We start from the raw sequence: 17,531 nt of genomic DNA, 5'->3' as shown, positions 1-17,531 counted from the left end.
AGCATTACTTTACTGGTGTGTAAGATGAGTGCAATTGTGCAGTAGTTTGAGCATTCTTTGGCATTGCCTTTCTTTGGGATTGGAATGAAAACTGACCTTTTCCAGTCCTGTGGCCACTGCTGAGTTTTCCAAATTTGCTGGCATATTGAGTGCAGCACTTTCACAGCATCATCTTTTAGGATTTGAAATAGCTCAACTGGAATTCCATCACCTCCGCTAGCTTTGTTCGTAGTGATGCTTCCTAAGGCCCACTTGACTTCACATTCCAGGATGTCTGGCTCTAGGTGAGTGATCACACCATCGTGATTATCTGTGTTTCTTAGGCTTCAATTTACAACCATGCTTCTGACCCAGAGTAAGCAGAATTGGTTAGAGCTTTCTGGTTAAAAAGGAAACAATCAGATGGGTCTCAGATACCCTGAAATAACTTGAAGACTACATTAGGAAACAAGCAGAACTGGGAAAAGGGTGTTTGGGATCCATTTATCCTCTGCCCTGGTGGCTCAGACGCTAAAGAATCGGCCTGTAACACAGGAGACCCGGGTTTGATTCCCCAGTTCGGGAAGATCCCCTGGAGAACGAAATGGCAACCCACTCCAGTATTCTTTCCTGGAGAATCCCATGGACAGAGGAGCCTGGTGGGCTACAGTCCACAGGGTCGCAGAGTCGGAGATGACGGAGCCACTGATACTATCCTCTGCTAAAACTTTTACAATCGCCTTTCCCACCACCAGAGGGCGAACTTCTATGTATAACAATCACTGATTTTATTTCAGCGAGGTTGATTCAATTAAAAAAAAAAATGTCGCCCAGGAATCTGTGTTCTGAAAACTTTGTTACACCCCTGCTCTTGCAGTCAGAACAGAACCTCCTCATGGTTTCAACACCAAAACTGACAGTGACTGGGGCCTTTGCACCTTTCCAAAGTGCACCCTTTCTTATGGTCTTAATTCCCCCTCCTCTCACTGTGGTCCTAAGGACTTCAGTCCCAGAACAAGTCATCGCCCTCTCTACCCAGATAGGGGCAGCGGCCCCGCGACCAGTCCCCTGACCCTTTTTGAGCCCCTAAGCGGGGTCTACCTAGCAGCTAGATGATCTTTTAAAAGCACACATCAGATTGTTTAGGGAACATATATAAATTCTATCTCTTAAAAAAAAAAAAAACTTGTAATGGAACTGCAGAATTGTCTGAATAAAGTTTCGCATATACTGAAGGCACAGCTTTGGTGGGGAGGGCGGTGTTTTCTCTAGCACACTCATCATCTTGATTTGTGCCTCCCAGGTGTTTCTTGAGCCCATTTCACAGAGGCAGAAGGTCCAGAACAGTGCCTGGTGACAGGCTGGGCCAGCGGAAGGCTGCAACAGCAGGTTACGGGCGCCCTTTCGTCAAAGACTCAGAGACGCTGGAACATGACCTGCTAACGTGCTTTTTGCCACCAGGAAACATTTGTGGTCTCTACTTACCAGGAAGGTATCTTGATTGTTTCAAATAGTACTGTTTGGCCGTGGAAGCAGCTGACAGTTCCGAATCTGATTTCAGGGTAACAGCAGCAGGTAAGCTCTTGTTTTCCCTTGTTGAGTAGCTGGAGCCCGCGGGCACCGACTCTGGAAGCCTCGAAAGTCAACATGAAGGGATGTCACCGGGTGAAGAACAGCAAGGTGACGCCGCTTGGCGCTCCCCCACCCTCTGCACACCTTTTCAGACCTGCCAGTGGTTTCCATCAGCGTCCTTTGGCCGATAAGACACCCCTGAGTGTCAACTCCGGCTGAGCGGAGACCCAGCAGTGCACAGAAATCATTCCCAATACTGGACAGCATGCAGCACAAAGATTTTGGAACTAAGCTGCAATCGCCCTGTGCACAGTGCCTTTCCGGTTTTTTTGTTTTGTTTTGTTTTTGTCTACACCTGCGGCAGCTGTGGGTTCAGGATGTGGCAAGATGTTGTGTTGAAAGGGGAGAGACTCTCAGCCGTGTCCACCTGTCTACTCCGGGGGTGCGGCCCCACGAGGGTGTTTGGACACGCTTTGGGCCGGGCTAAGGAGGGCTGCAGTGGGAAGAAGGGCTAGGAGAGATCCCAGACGAAACTTCCGGCGAGCCTAATGCCCTGCAGGGAAATAACGCGTTTGCAAGACATGCAGGGTCCCAGGAGAAGGGACCCACGCTGCCTGCCGCGTCCGCCTCCCCAGCCCCAGTTCAGCGCCAGAACGCAGGCCTTCGGTGTGCCGGCCTGGCCCTGACTAGCGCAGAGGCCGTTTTCTCCGAGCAGCGGCCATCGCTGCCAGAGGAGATGGCTGTGATTTTGGGGGTTTTTTGCTGCCTGTTGCTCTGAGTGTGGCCCTTCACCACAACCTTCTCCCTGCTCCTCTGCGGAGGCCTGGCCACACTGGCTGCTCTTGTCACCTGTCTGACCCCAGGCCTCCGTGCTCACCCCCGGGAGATCCCTACTCACCCACTCGACCCCCTGAGAGATGGACACTGGGGTGACTGGCCCTCTCTGAACCACTGGCCACAGCTTTGGGGGTGGCCCTGAACACAGGGAGACCCTTCATGAGAAACAGCCCACTGGAGGTTCAAGAGGGAGGGGACACACGTATTCATGTTGATATCAGGCAGAAACCATCACGATATTGTACAGTAATTATCTTCCAATTAAAAATTTAAAAAGAGACTGCTAGAGATATCAAGCTTTCAAGAAAAGTCCAGAAAACAAGCAAAAATGTTCAGAGCAGCAAGCAACTGATCCACTCTGAACACCACCGGCAGAGGAAACCGTGACCTTTATAGGTTGTGCTTGGCTTTTTGCAGAGGTGTGTGGGCTTCAAAGGGCAATAATGGTGGATCATAATTCAGAGGGGCACACTCAACGCTGAACGTGATAACCCCGCACCCCACACCCTCAGCCAGTGATCCTGAGACTCGTTCCTGTGCGGAGTCAGGGGTCTAAACTTCCCCAGAGGGAAGCGCAGAGATCTGGGTTTGAGAGAAGAAAACACCACCAAGCTACTTCTTACCTTTTGCCATCTACACTCATTTGCGCTTAATGAGTAGAGTCAAGTTGACGCGGGCTGAAAATATAGGTTCACATGAGACATCCCTTACCGAAACGGAGACTCCTTTCTCCTCGTCTCCTTGGACAAGCCCATGCTTGGCTTCTTGGAATGGGAGGCTCCAAAGTCGCCGTCCTCCAGGTCTGCCCAGCCGTCTCCAGCCTTGAACACGGCCTGGCCCCAGCGCCTCCGGGCGCCTTTGTGGCCCAAGGCGCCGCCCGGCTTCTGTGGTGGGAAAGCAGCATCGCCGTCTTTAATCGGGGGCCGAGGGCCTACTGTGTGCAGGCTGTCACATTCGGTGCTGCCTGTCCCCGTCCTCAAGGGGCTTTCCACAGAGTTAAGGAGACACACAGGTACACAGTGTTTTAAGATGCTGACAGAGACAGCGCAGGTTAAAACGTGTGATAGGATGTTGAGAAAGATCTCTGTGAACCTGGGTTGCGGGAGGCTTGAGTACTTAGGTTCAGAGCTGAGTCTTTGTTGACGTGTCATCTAGAAAACTGCCGTGGGTGGCTTTTTGGGCAAATGACCTAATTTTTCAAAGCCTTAGTTTCCTTCCCCTTAAACGGTGGTGGGGGCGGGGGTGGAGAGGGGGATACAGTGTTTATATCTTAGTGTTTTGGGATTTGATACTAAAATATATCAAAAGTTTTTAGCAGAGGCCCTTGCACGTATGGGCTTCCCTGGTGGCTCAGCTGGTTAAGAATCCCCCTGCAATACGGGAGACCTGGGTTTGATCCCTGGTGTGGGGAAGATCCCCTGGAGAAAAGAAAGGCTACCCACTCCAGCATTCTGGCCTGGAGAATTCCATGGACTGTATAGTCCATGGGGTCACAAAGAGTTGGACACGACTGAGTGACGTTCACTTTCTTGCACGTAAGTGTGACTGTATTAGGTATGTTAGGTATTGTTGTTGTTGTTGTTATTCTACAGTTTGGAGAAGGAAATGGATGAAGTGTGTCTCTTTTAACAGAGAAGTGTCAGTGGGTGTCCGGGGAGAAAAGGTAGACGGAGTCGAGTGGAGTGGATGTGCTGCGCTGTCGGAGGACGAGGCTGTAAAGACAGACGGGTGCTCTGTGATGCAGGGCCTTCCATGAATCCCTAAGACGTGGCAGCTGTCCTCTGGGCCGTGGAGAACGCTAAAAAAGTGATGTGATAAAGGCCCCCTTTGGGAAAGGTCAGGCTCCTCAGAGAGGAGGCCTTTGCAGCTAGAGTGGCATGCAGTGACAAGGACAGCGGATTTGTCGTGGCTGGAATGCTCGAGAAAGCACACGCTTCTGTTAACAAGGAATAAAAGGTCTGGACTCAGTGTCTCTCTGAACAGAGGTCAAGGTGAGTGTGGCAGACACTGCTGGTTGCCCCCTCAGTAGCCACCCTCCTCTGTTTCCTTACTAGGATTCTCTTCTGGGTGGCAGTCTGCCCATGTTAAATACCTAAAAAAAAAAAAGAATGCCGTCCTCCCTCACAGCTCTGTGTACCCAGGGGACACGACCTAGCCAGTGAGATGAAGTGCCCATCTGTTGGGAGGGGATCCCAGGAGGACCAGCATTAGGCTCTGCCGGTGGCGTGCTCCTGTGTGTTTCACTCTTCCCCTTGGGGACGGCAGACGCAACCCCAGGGAGCAGCAGCCATCTGTGGGACCGGGAGCCTCCCGCTGAGCGTGGTGGTGGGGACGGGGAGACAGGGCAGCCTGGTGCCCTTTACAAGTGGCACCAGCCCTGGCTGGCCCACCACCCACCTTCTTGCTATCAGAGAAAAACACCCCTCCTGGTTTAAGCCACAAGGGGTCAGGTTCTGTCTTAAGTCACCGAGTGTGATCCTACAGGACACAGAGAAGGAGAGGCAGGCATGACTTCACAGTGTGAGCCCAGCTGTCTCAGAGGGGTGGCTCCGTTAATAAGGAATGAGGAAGAAGACCTAGGCTGGGGCAGACAATGAGGCGGTTTTATTCAGATTGACGTGGGTGTTCTGGGGCTCATGGAAACTGAGAAATCCACAAGGTGACTGAAAATTGGGAATTTGGAAGTAAGGTCAGCAAATTCAGCTGCATTTGAAGCAAGAAGATGCTTAAAGAGTGGATATGCCATTGCTTGAAGCTGACGGTGCCATAGTGATGGGTGATGAACAAAAAGTGGTGTTTGAGAGAGAATGAGCTCCAGACTAAGGAGAACAAGGAGATCCAAAGCCTCAGATGGGCAGAGTTAATCAAAGTTATCCTTGTCTGAGCCTGAGACTCTTATTTCAGTTGAACTCTTATGTTAGGAGCTGCTGAACAACGCCAGTAACATCTAGTCGTCTTATGTCTGGGAAGATTGGAAAAGGGAAAGTATTAATAACTTTTACAAAGTAGCAGGTGGATTTTTACGAACTCTACAGTAGTAAGTTTGGTACCAGCTGAGGGCAAAGACTCTAACAGCAGTTACTAAAAGAAAGAGCACGCTAGGAAAGAAAGGCGGTAAATAGTTCAGGTCACTTTGGGAATGCACACAGGGGGCTGCATAGTTGCAAGGCGCTGAGTAGCTATGAATGTGAATTTCCTTTTCTTTCCCTCCCGGTATGAGTCACCATTTTATGTGCCTTTCAAGGAAAAAAAAAGATAACCCTTGATGGCATAAGTGAACACAGCATTCTGGAAACTTTGGTGGTGATTCACCCAGTCTGTATTTCCTACCTGCTATCTGCCATTAGTTCTGGGGAAGGGGAATGAAGGATGGGGAGGGGACTCAGGGGGGAAGTCAGCTATCAGTGAGTGCCGTCCCAGCAGAGCCTGAGAGGGAACTGGGGGTGTGTTTATCCTGGAGAAAGTGGCAGGTAAGGTGACTTTCCAGTATCTGAAGGCTGCCTTTCTGAAAAGCTACAGAAACCAAGGACTTCCCTGGTAGCCTGGTGGTTAAAAATCTGCCTTCAAATGCAGGGGCTGCGGGTTTGATCCCTGGTCTGGGAGCTAAGATTCCACATGTCTCCCGACCAAAACAGAAAACAGAAATAATACTTTAACAAATTCAATAAAGACTTTAAAAAATGGCCCACATTAAAAAAAAATTTTTTTTTGAAACCAGATTTTAGTTCACTATGAGGAAGAACTTTCTAGTAGTCAGAATTGTCCAAAAGGTAATGTGGACTCCTTAAGACCCTCAGGGTGGTTCAAAATCAGTGTGGACATTTATTTATTTATTCATTCAATAGATATTTGTTGAGAATTTACTATGTGCCAGACAGCTTCTCTGTGGCTCAGACGGTAAAGGATCTATCTGCCTGCAATGCAGGAGACCTGGGGTTTGATCCCTGGATCGGGAAGATCCTCTGGAGAAGGGGATGGCTACCCACTGCAGTATTCTTGCCTGGAAAATCCCATGGACAGAGAGCCTGGAGGGCTACAGTCTATGGGGTCACAAAGAGTGGGATAGGACTGAGCGACTCACACTTTCGCTGTTAGACACTGTTCTGGGTTCTGGGTCTGTACTGATAAACGAAACAGACCAACATCTTTTATATCTTCCCTGACACTGAGAGAATGCCTAGAAAGGAAATCCTCGTGGAACCAAACCATCTAAAATGTCATACTGGGCTACTTACGGTGGGCATGCTTTTGACGATACTTGGGAAGAGGGTTGGCGGCCTTTTCTGCTGACTGTGCTGTTTGGGTGCTGGCTGGACACCCACGTTCTGCAGCGGCTGGATAGGCCGCAGTGGCTGGTGGCTGTTCTGCTGCTGGGGAGGTCCGGCAGCCTGGTCGTTTATGTCCGGCAGAGGCTGAGGTTCTGGATCCGCTGCAGATGGCTTTGGTTCAAGTGGTTGCACAAGCTTATTTAAAGGCTGTTTCGATTCCAAATGATGTGAGGGAGGGCCTAATACTTGACCAACTTGAAAATATGGGTGTTTCAATGCCTGTAGCAGCATGGAAGTAACAAATGAAAAATGGTTTCTCCTAAATTTATTGCACATACACTACCATCCGGCGTTGGGCTAGGCATGTATCACTCATCTGGGTAAGTTTCAAAGATTTACAGAACATCTACCTTTTCCCTTATGTGATGACTTTAAAAAGATACCCAGGAAAAAATAATTTGAGAACTAAGTTTCATTTAAAAATTGAAAAAGTACATGTTAGTAGGAAGAATATAAGACTCACATTCAGTGATTTTCACATATAGTCAAAGCAAATGGTCTTTTAAAGATTTCGTATGAAAACAAAATCTAGCTTGTAACACTGGCTGAATTTGAAAACCATTCAAACCAGAATGGTAGATACCGATAATAGTTTAGACCCCATAAAGGCATTAAGAGAAATGAGTTAAGAAAGCCTTCTACGTAGTTTGTTTTAAAGGAAAAACTCTAACATCATATAAAATTCAGGGTTATTCTAACTATAACTCCATATTGGCTAGCAATAAAAACAGTTCTAAGAAAGACAATAACAAACACATACGTGTTAAAGCCTATTTTAACAATATACCAGCAAAGAGAAGATTACTTAGGGGATAGAATATAAAAATACTAGTTAAAACGAGAAAGAAAATACTAGTAAAAATGGTCATTGATTGGATCAGTCATCAAACTGCTGCTATTACGTGGAAGTTGGGTGGGGGGACCTGCTGATTGGGTGACACAGTCTTGAGCAGGGGTTCTCAACTGGGGAGACTTTGCTCCTTAGGAGATATCTTTTATTGTCACAATTCAGGGGATGGTAAGTGCTCCTGGTGTCTAGGCATGCTGCAGAAATGCTGCTAAATATCCTACAATGAACAGGACAGCCCGCCCCCTACCCGTCCCCTCAGCAAAGAATTATTGGGTCAAAAATGTCAGGAATACCAAGGAGTACTTTGGCCACCTGATGCGAAGAGCCAGCATCGGAAAAGACCCTGATGCTGGGAAACATTGAAGGTGGGAGGAGAAGGGGACGACAGAGGATGAGATGGTTGAATGGCATCACCGAGTCTATAGACATGAGTTTGAGCAAGCTCTGGGAGTTGGTGAAGGACAGGGGAGCCTGGGGTCACAAAGAGTCGGACACGACTGAGTGACTTAATTACGCCGGGGTTGATGACAGTTGGTCCGGAGGCTGTCTGAAGGTTTCTCTGCAGCTCAGCTGAGCATATAGATCTTTGTCAGTATTACATGTCTGGATGGGGAGGGAAGTTCCCAGTTCTAGTGTGTGTGTGTGTGTGTGTGTGTGTGTGTGTGTGTGTGTGTTGCTGGAGGGTGGCTCCTTAAGATAACCAAGTCCAGTTCTCCTGCACCTCCTGCCCTCAGCCAGTCCCCACCCGCCATGTGGAGGCAGAGCCATGACCCACAGTAAACTTCTTAGATGTGCAAGGGCAGAGTTTGAAGGAATAGAGGCAGCATCTAGAACTTAACCTCTCCCTAACTATGTCTCCCTGCTTCCACTGAAAAGCCCGGCACTGAAACAGTGAATAAGAAAGAGGTTAAGGGCAGGGAGGTATGGTTTGGCAGAAGTAGGGGGACGTTTTATTCTGAGTTTTCCCCTTAGAAACTTCATTCTGTCCCTTACCACACCTCATGCATGTGTTAATTACGCAGACACTGCTTGGTGGAACTCAGCCACTGTAGATGATTAAATACATCCGTGCCTGGCAGCCAGGAGGCAAATTCTGAATCAAGTAGTCCCATTAATTAGCATGTCAGTATTCCTCAGGCAAGAATGTACACATTTATAAGAGTGTGTTTTGCAATGTCAAGGCTTCATCTGTAACTTTCCCCCTTTAAGATACCAGCTACCATCCTTAAAGAAACAGGAAATCTTTAAAAAATAATAACATTTTTTCCTGTTTGTTGAGGGAATACTGATTGCATACAATAAGGAATGTATAGAAAGTTCTCAAGAAGAAATTAAAATTATCTCTAAAGTCAACACCAAAGAGAAAACTACTGCTCACATTTTGATGCTTTTCTTTTCAGTATTTCTTTTTAGTCTTTCATTTACATTATCTTTCATATACATACATATGGTGTGGCCAAAAAAAAAATAAGTAAATTGTATTTACTATAAAAAATAATTGCTAAGTGATAGAAATTATAACAGTGAAGGTTCTGGCATAAGATACTTACAGTTGCAGAAGCTGTTAAAGTCTGTAAATACACATATATTTATAAAAAATGAAAACAGAAAAGCCTATTACCGCTCAAAATATATTAAACTATGAGAATTCCTAATAGAAAATGACCCTATTAAAATATTTTGTGACTGTGCCTTTTTCCATTTACCTTACTTAATTGTCTCACTTCCACCAATTATTGACTATACAACATTGCACAAATTATGCAATGTCTGAGTTCCTCAGTTTATTTTTAAGCAGTGATAATTGGTGTACCTAATAGAGTTGTTGTGAGGACTGCCAGAAATTTTACATAAAGCCTCTGCTCAATCAGTATTAGTTATTGTCATTAATTAATTATAGTATTACTGTTAAGGACACGAGTACTAGGGTGGCTCAGATGGGAAAGAATCTGCCTGCAATGCCAGAGACCCAGGATGGATCCCTGGGTCGGGAAGATCCCCTGGAGAAGGGAATGGCAGCCCACTCCGGTATTCTGGCCTGGAGAACCCCATGGACAGAGGAGCCTGGTGGGCTACAGTCCGTGGGGTCGCAAAGAGTCGGACATGACTGAGTGACTAAGCATACACATGCCAGTACCTTCACTGTTGTAATGACTATCACTTACCAGATTATGGTTTTCTTGTAATAAATACAATTTATTTTTTTGGCCACACCGTGAGGCATGTGGGACTCTTAGTTCCCCAACCAGGGATGGAACTCGTACCCCTTCCTGTGGTGGAAACGTGGAATCTGAACCACTGGACTGCCAGGAAGTCCCGTTACAGATTACTTTAATATTTGATAGGGCAAACTGTCTACCCTTACCACCATCCCCCAAGTTACTTATTCTCATTCAAGTCTGTCTTGGTTATTCTTTCCTATCTGTTCTTCCAGTTGATCTTTAGAAAATATTTTCCCAAATTAAATTTTTAAAAAGCCAAACCATTATTTGGTTTATTTCAACACTTAATGAATAGTTAAATAACAATAAGAACACCATAAAGCCCATAACGACTTTTTAATTTACGCCATTTGCAGATAAAACTGTACTGTTTTTAAGACCACGTGACACGATTCCTCTGTAGGTGCTGAAGATATAAGTCACAAAGAAGCCAAGGGTGGGTATCACATGCTACCCTCAGTGGGAGCCGGAGAGAGGAGGCTCCATTCCCGTGGAGGGATGACCGTGCTGCGTGGAGGGAACAGGAATCCTCTAAACCGCAGGAGAGCAGCGGAAATTCTACGAGGCTGTCTAACTGAAGAGATGCTGTTTTACCACCCATGACAAGTTGCTTCCTAATTAGCTTGTTCCATGCCTGAATTTTTATCATTAGAGATTGATTCCTTTCAGCCTCAACCTCCGTAGGGTTCCTCATTTGAACCACAAAACACAGAAAATCACAGGAGTGGCTATTTTTTGCAATCCTTCCAAGAATCTTACACGCCTGGAAGTTAATCCATTAGGTACAGTGGGTACCTTAAGTTTTAGGGCTAAATTCTCTTGGTAAAACTCTGGTTGAAAATAGACTTGTCTTTGCAAAGGAAGATACCCCCCATATAGTAAAACCTCAAATTAAAAAAAGAAAAAAAAGCTATACCAAGGAGATTTGTCTTACCTGGCTTGCTGTTGGTCGTTTCTTTGGGTCCCAGTTCAACATTTCAGTCATAAGCTGAATGGCTTCGTTACTGGCATTGGGAATAAGAGTTTTTAGGTTTATAGGAACACACTGGGGAAAGCGGAAATTCATAGAGGATGCAAGCTGGTACCCTTCTGGCCAGTCACTCTGTTGAAAGAATATATAAGTTGGGGAGCGACAGCAATAAGAAAATTGTTTTTAGTGATCAGATTAAAACAAACATAGTAACAATATAAAAATCACCCATGTATGATGTGTTGACTCATCAATAAATGTGAAAATGAAATATCTGACGGCATACCTAGCTCAGTGGTACAAACAGTATACACAGAACACTGAATTAAGAGTTAGGAGAGAAAATGAGAAGGCACTTTTATAAATTTCAAAATGTTAATGATGATGGTGATGATGGTGATGATGGTACCCAGGTAAGTTTGAACAACTAAGGACAAGTGATTTACAAAGAGAATAATATTACAAAGATCCTCATTTTATGTTAATGCATTGCCTCCAACATAAAAAACTGCACACAGCTGGGAAATGACAGTTTTGTTAAACTTTTAATAGCTGCGTTAACTTGTCTAATATTAAGTATGAGGCACACACCCAAGTAAGGTGTAATTATATATATTTAAACTTATTAAATAAAATAAGTACAGCTCAGAAAGTGAAGTCTAGCTGAGTGCAATAGTTAATTGAAAAGTCCTCATTTCAAGAAATTAAATATCTGTGGCAGAGGTATATAAAAGTAAACAAGAAAAGGTTAAGAGAATATAAAATCTAGGACACTCGGTATTAATAAGTTGATTCCAATGGACATTCACGGAACAAGGAGGAAAGATTCTGAGCAAGGATGTCTCTGTAGCCATCACCTGATCATTTGCTCAAAGTTAAATATATAGAACTCTAAATATAGAAAATCTTCCCTTATATTCTTCAAGGGAGGCAAGCACCATTTTTCCACAACCTGATAGAATTCTAGCTTCTGCAATCCTCATTCCATCCCAATTAAAAAAAAAAGATTATAAGAAAATGAACCGTTAAAGCATAAGCCTATTTGAAAAATTCAAATACTAGCTAGCTTGCCAAAGGTTATAAATAATGAAAAGTTATAACAACTTAGGGACAAGAGTACTTACTTTTTTAGGAGTCCCTAAAACCTGGCAAATTTTAAAGATTTCATCGACCTCACTTGTCCCTGGGAAAAGTGGTCTTAATGTATACAGTTCAGCCATTATACTGCCGACAGCCCACACGTCGATGGGAGAGCTGTAAGCTGAAGATCTTAATAAAACCTCAGGAGCGCGATACCTATGAAAAGAGAACACAAAATCGAACAGGCCATTTGGGGTGTCATTTCCGAGACGGAGGGACAGCAGGCTCCCGTTTTGTTTGGTTGTGCATTTCAATCAACGACTGGGCGTTAAATGCCTTTCTGTGTATCAGGCCTCTGCGCAGTGTGTTGGGTTTCTACTGGAGCAGATTTTTCCTGACCACAAACACGTAGCAGAGCTTGAGACAAATATCAGTGAAATGTCCAAGTGACCTAAGATAGGAACTCCAACAAACAGATGTGAAAATGCTATATAATATGCTAAGGAAAGAGGGGAAGCTCTGAATGGAAGTAGATATATCCTGAATGGGAACAGCTATGTAATTTTACAATGCATTACATCCTGATACATTCATATGAAGGACAGAAAACAAAAGATTAACAAAGATTAACAAAGATTATCCCTGAGTAGCGAGCTTTTTTCCCCTCTTTTTTGTTTTAAGTGTATTTTATTCAAGTATAGTGATTTACAATGTTGTGTTAATGTCTGCTGAATAGCAAAGTGATTCAGTTATACGTGTACACATTCTTTCTCATAGTCATTATGGTTTCTCATGGGATACTGAGTATATCCTGTGCTTATTTATCCTTTTTTTTTTTTTTTGCTTATCAGTTTGAAAGCAGCAGTTCCTCAACTGACTCAATTCCCTTAATTGATAATATAGTATATTCACAGAGTTGTGTATCCATCATCACAATCAACTTGAGAACATTTTCATTATCCCCCAAAGAAACCCCACATCACTCCAACCGCCCTGGGTCCAGCATCTCTAGTCTACCACCTATCTGTTGATTTGCCTGTTCCGTCACTTCACATCAATGGGACCATACACTGTCTGGTCTTTTGTGACCAGCTTCTTTCACTGAACATGTTTTCAAGGTTTATCCATGTTGTAGAATGTATCAGAACTTCTTTCTCCACAAGCTGGAATCAAGATTGCTGGGAGAAATATCAACAACCCTAGATATGCAGATGATACCACTAATGGCAGAAAGTGAAGAGGAGCTGAAGAGCCTCTTAATGAAAGTGAAAGAGGAGAGTGAAAAAGCTGGCTTAAAACTCAACATTCAAAAAACTAAGATCATGGCATCTGGTCCCATCACTTCATAGCAAATAGATGGGGAAAAAGGAGAAGCACTGACAAATTTTATTTTCTTGGGCTCCAAAATCACTGCGAACAGTGACTGCAGCCCCAAAATTAAAAGACGCTTGCTCCTTGGAAGAAAAGCTATGACAAACCTAGACAGTGTACTAAAAAGCAGAGACATTACTTTGCCAACAAATATCTGTATAGTCAAAGCTATGATTTTTCCAGTAGTCATGTGTGGATGTCAGATTTGAATCATAAAGAAGGTTGAGTGCCAAAGAATTGATGCTTTCAAATTGTGGTGCTGGAGAAAACTCTCGATAGTCCCTTGGACTGCAAGGAGATCCAACCAGTCCATCCTAAAGGAGATCAGTCCTGGGTATTCATTGGAAGGACTGATGTTGAAGCTGAAGCTCCAATACTTTGGCCACCTGATGTGAAGAGCTGCCTCACTGAAAAAGACCCTGATGCTGGGAAAGATTGAAGGCAGGAGGAGAAGGGGATGACAGAGGATGAGATGGTTGGATGGAATCACCGACTCGATGGACATGAGTTTGAGCAAGCTCCAGGAGATGGTGAAGGACAGGGAAGCCTGGCATGCTGCAGTCCATGGGGTCACAGGGTTAGACATGAGTGACTGGACAACAACAATATTCCACTGTATGGCTACACCACATTTTGTTATCTGTTCATCGGTTGTTTCTACTTTTGGGCTGTTACAAATAATGTTGTTATGAACAGTCACAAGTTCTTGTGTGGCCATATGTTTTCACTTCTCTTGGGTATACACCTATATGTTTATCCACTGGGGAACTGCCGGACTGTTCTGTACCATTTTGCACTCCTACCAACAACCTATGAGGGTTCCAATTCCTCCACATCCTTGCCAACACCTGTTACTATGTTTTGATAGTTTTATGAGACAAAATTATTTCAAACGTTTTGCCAGGTTTATATACTGAAAACAAATAGTCTCAATTTCACTCCATTTCAGTACAGGATCTAAATTTACCCAGTTGAAAATAGAAGCTCCTTAAAAAGATTCTTCCCCGCAAGAAGAGATTTTCCACTTCTAACTATACATTTAAACAGATAAAAACTAGTATACTTTGAGCTCTTAGCATTTAATCTGTTCAGTTCCTCTTTTGCTTTTGTAGGGATAAAAATCATTATCTTCCGGTTTGCAAGCCTCATTTTTAATAATTCCAGTTTGCTATAAACTTCAGAAGCATGAGTTTTTGGCGCTATTTATCAAAAATTCTGAAGGAAGATTTCCAAGGGATTTGAAATAAAATGCAACCAAAATATAAAGGGATTATGTACAAAAAAGCTAGGCACTACTGTAAATTATTAAAATTGACTTACAAAGTAGTTTTTCAAAGGTTCAAACAATTCTAAGATTCAAATGACAGCAAAGAGAAAAATACAGTCATGCTGCAGTAGTCTTTGAAGTCAACCTCAACGTCATCAAAGAAAATGTGTGGTTTGGTTAGGCTCTGTCTGTGTGTATGTGTAATGTGTATATTTTGACAACTGCAACTTGTTATTTTGTTAGAATGCAATTTAGCAGCTTATTTGGAAGCAGTTACAAAAGAGATGTGCATCTTCATCAAATACCCTCCAGCTCTCTAGGTTTCTAAATTTAGTAGGAATACTGTTTTAACCATCATTAAAACTCGTATTTGGTTTATCACTACAAAAAGAATGCTATTTTTAATGCAAAAGTTTTTTAACTAAAATTAAGTAGCATTCCCAGTCATGTCAGCCATTTTGCTTTTCAAAGAATGACCTTCCTAAAGCTTCACATTGATTCCATGGATTGTGATGAAAAAAATCAAACCATTATTAGAAATAAGGTAACTAATCTTTCTCTTCAAAGACAGTTTAAAGACACTCATTTTTTAAAATTGTTTAAAATTTTTTAAAAAATTAAGAAAAAAAAAAAGCTGGCATTGTTAATTAGCTGTGTGTTAAAGTGTGACCTTGCTTCACTGTCTCTCATGTTAGCAGCTAAGACCGGGGGAGAAGCAAGAAGTATAGCATGTCGGGGGATCAGACGTGGCCCAGCTCACTTAAATGAAACTACCGATAACAGGCCCCGGCCAAGACTGTCCTGAGCAAACCGGACATCCTGCCACCCTTTCCCGGCTCCATCCTCAGACTGATTCATTCTTTAACCACACTCGCTCCCTTAGTGACCTCATGCAACCCTGTAATATTAAACACTGAGGTCTCCCAAGTTTACGTCTCTAGCCCAGCCCTGCCCCCTGAACCCAGGTGCGCCACCTACTATGGCATCTCAGGGGCACCCCTCACCTGAAAACAGCCTCCCCCAAACCCGGAGCTCCACAGTGGCACCATCGCCATCAGGGCCCACTCCAGCCTCCCGGCTGCTCACGGAAAAGCCCCTGAAGTGCCTGATTCCTTTCCTTACTCCCTTGTCTGATCCCCCACGTCTGCGCTGCCTTAGAGACACACCCCGCGTCCTGTCCCTCTCACCACCTCCACGGCCACGAGAGCCAGTTGTTTTCTGCCACCTTCTGTCCCAGTCTCCTCCCTGCTCTCCCAGTTCTGCCTGTTTCCAATCCGGCAGCTCAGAGCCCCTCAAGGGTCTCCCCAGTTCTCGCAGGGGAGGCCACCCCCGTCCTTACCATGATCCACAGGGACCTCTGAGATCTGGCCACCCCTCAAACACTCTAACCTCGTTTCCTGCTCTTGCCATGCGTGTTCATTCTGCTCTGTGCAGAGCGTTCCTGCCTCCAGGCCTGGTCTCAGCATTTACACTCAGCATTTTCTCCGCCTGAAAAGCTCTCACCGGCATCTCTCCACCCCCGCACTCCAGCATCACTGAGACCTTTTGTTTAAAACAGCAACACGGGGACTTCCATGGTGGTCCAGCGGCTAAGACTTTGCCTTCCAATGCAGGGGATGGTGGACAATGCAGGACAAGGCCTTTCAACGCAGGTTCGATCAGGGAGCTAAGAGGTCAAAAAACTCAAAACAAAAGAAAAAAAAAAACAAAACAGCAACATGCCCTTCCCCTCCCGTGCTGCCTCCAACCCCATGTCCCTTTCCAGACTTAATTTTTCTCTGTAATAATTTTTTCTCTGTAACAATTTTTCTCTGTATCACTATCTGATATTCAAATATTCTTAATTGCTTTCATTGGAGTATAATATAAATACTTTGGCCAGCTGATGTGGAGAACCGACTCACTGAAAAAGACCCTGATGCTGGGAAAGGCTGAGGGCAGGAGGAGAAGGGGACGACAGAGGATGAGATGGTTGGATGGCATCACCAACGCGATGGACATGAGTTTGAGCAAGCTCTGGGAATTGGCGATGGACAGGGAAGCCTGGTGTGCTGCAGTCCATGGGGTCGCAAAGAGTCAGACACGACTGAGCGACTGAACTGAACTGATACATACAGAAAAAAGCACATGTCCCAGGAATACAGCTTGCTGAATTTTCACAATTAGAACAGACCTGGCACCCAGATCAAGGGACAGCATGTTGTCAGCGCAACAGACGGTCCCTCTCCTTCACTCTTCCAGTCACTTCTGCCTCCCCTCACCCCACTGTGTAGCCGCTATCCTGACCTTTAACAGCATAGAGTAGACCTATTTTTGTACATTAAATGGAATCCCATAAGTGCTCTTCTTCCGTTTGGCTCTTGCTCCCAGCACTGTATCCGTGAGATTCATCATACTGCTTATATAGTTTCTAGGCCTCTCATTCTTGTTGCCATAAAGCAGTCTAGGCATCACATCTCGGATTACCAGACGTGAAGGACCTCTGATGTCTTCTGATGGACCTGTGTATGTCTCTCTGTCGGTAACTCATGATGTGTTTAATTTGTTCATGTGTCGGCTGTCATGTAAGTAGCGTGACGCAGAGATTCTTCTCTCTTTAGTTCTCTTCTGTGTTGCTGTTTACTCACTAAGTCGTGTCTGACTCTTTGCGACCCCATGGACTGTTGCCCGCCCAGCTTCTCTGTCCATGGGATTCTCCAGGCAAGAATACTGGAGTGGGTTGCCATTTCCTTCTCCAGGGGATCTTCCCGACCCAGGGATGGAACCTGCGCCTCCTGCATTGGCAGGTGGATTTTTTACCACTGAGCCACCTGAGAAGCCCTCACTTCTGTGTTTCCAGTGCCTAAAATAGTATCCAGCAGCAGGTATTCAGCAAATATTTGTTGAATGAGTGAATGGATATGTGAAATCCTTTTTCCTTCTCTTTTATTAATCAGAAGAGTCATGAGCCAATCCTCCTCTCTCTCCAAAGAATATAAAAAAAAATCAATTCTATATTTTAAGTACTTGATATGGAACCTCCAGAAAGACACAAAATAATCTACTGTAGGAAAAC

At 44.6% G+C, this 17,531-nt stretch overlaps 1 protein-coding gene across 1 annotated transcript in view; it reads right to left on the bottom strand.

Annotated features, from left to right (window-relative positions):
* Positions 1-17,531, bottom strand: part of MAK (male germ cell associated kinase) — a 49,543-nt gene that overhangs the window by 12,392 nt on the left and 19,620 nt on the right. The window contains exons 7-11 of the mRNA XM_069563079.1: positions 11,883-12,054; positions 10,723-10,890; positions 6,624-6,935; positions 3,100-3,272; positions 1,465-1,613 (exon numbers count right to left, since the gene is read on the bottom strand). Coding sequence (XP_069419180.1) covers positions 1,465-1,613; positions 3,100-3,272; positions 6,624-6,935; positions 10,723-10,890; positions 11,883-12,054 — 974 coding nt within the window. The remainder of the gene's footprint in view (positions 1-1,464; positions 1,614-3,099; positions 3,273-6,623; positions 6,936-10,722; positions 10,891-11,882; positions 12,055-17,531) is intronic.

This window comes from Ovis canadensis, chromosome 20 (assembly GCF_042477335.2).
Source record: "Ovis canadensis isolate MfBH-ARS-UI-01 breed Bighorn chromosome 20, ARS-UI_OviCan_v2, whole genome shotgun sequence".
In the NCBI taxonomy this organism is placed as follows: Eukaryota; Metazoa; Chordata; class Mammalia; order Artiodactyla; family Bovidae; genus Ovis; species Ovis canadensis.
Note: the sequence above shows the minus strand (reverse complement) of the source record. Positions and strands in the feature narration are given on the sequence as shown.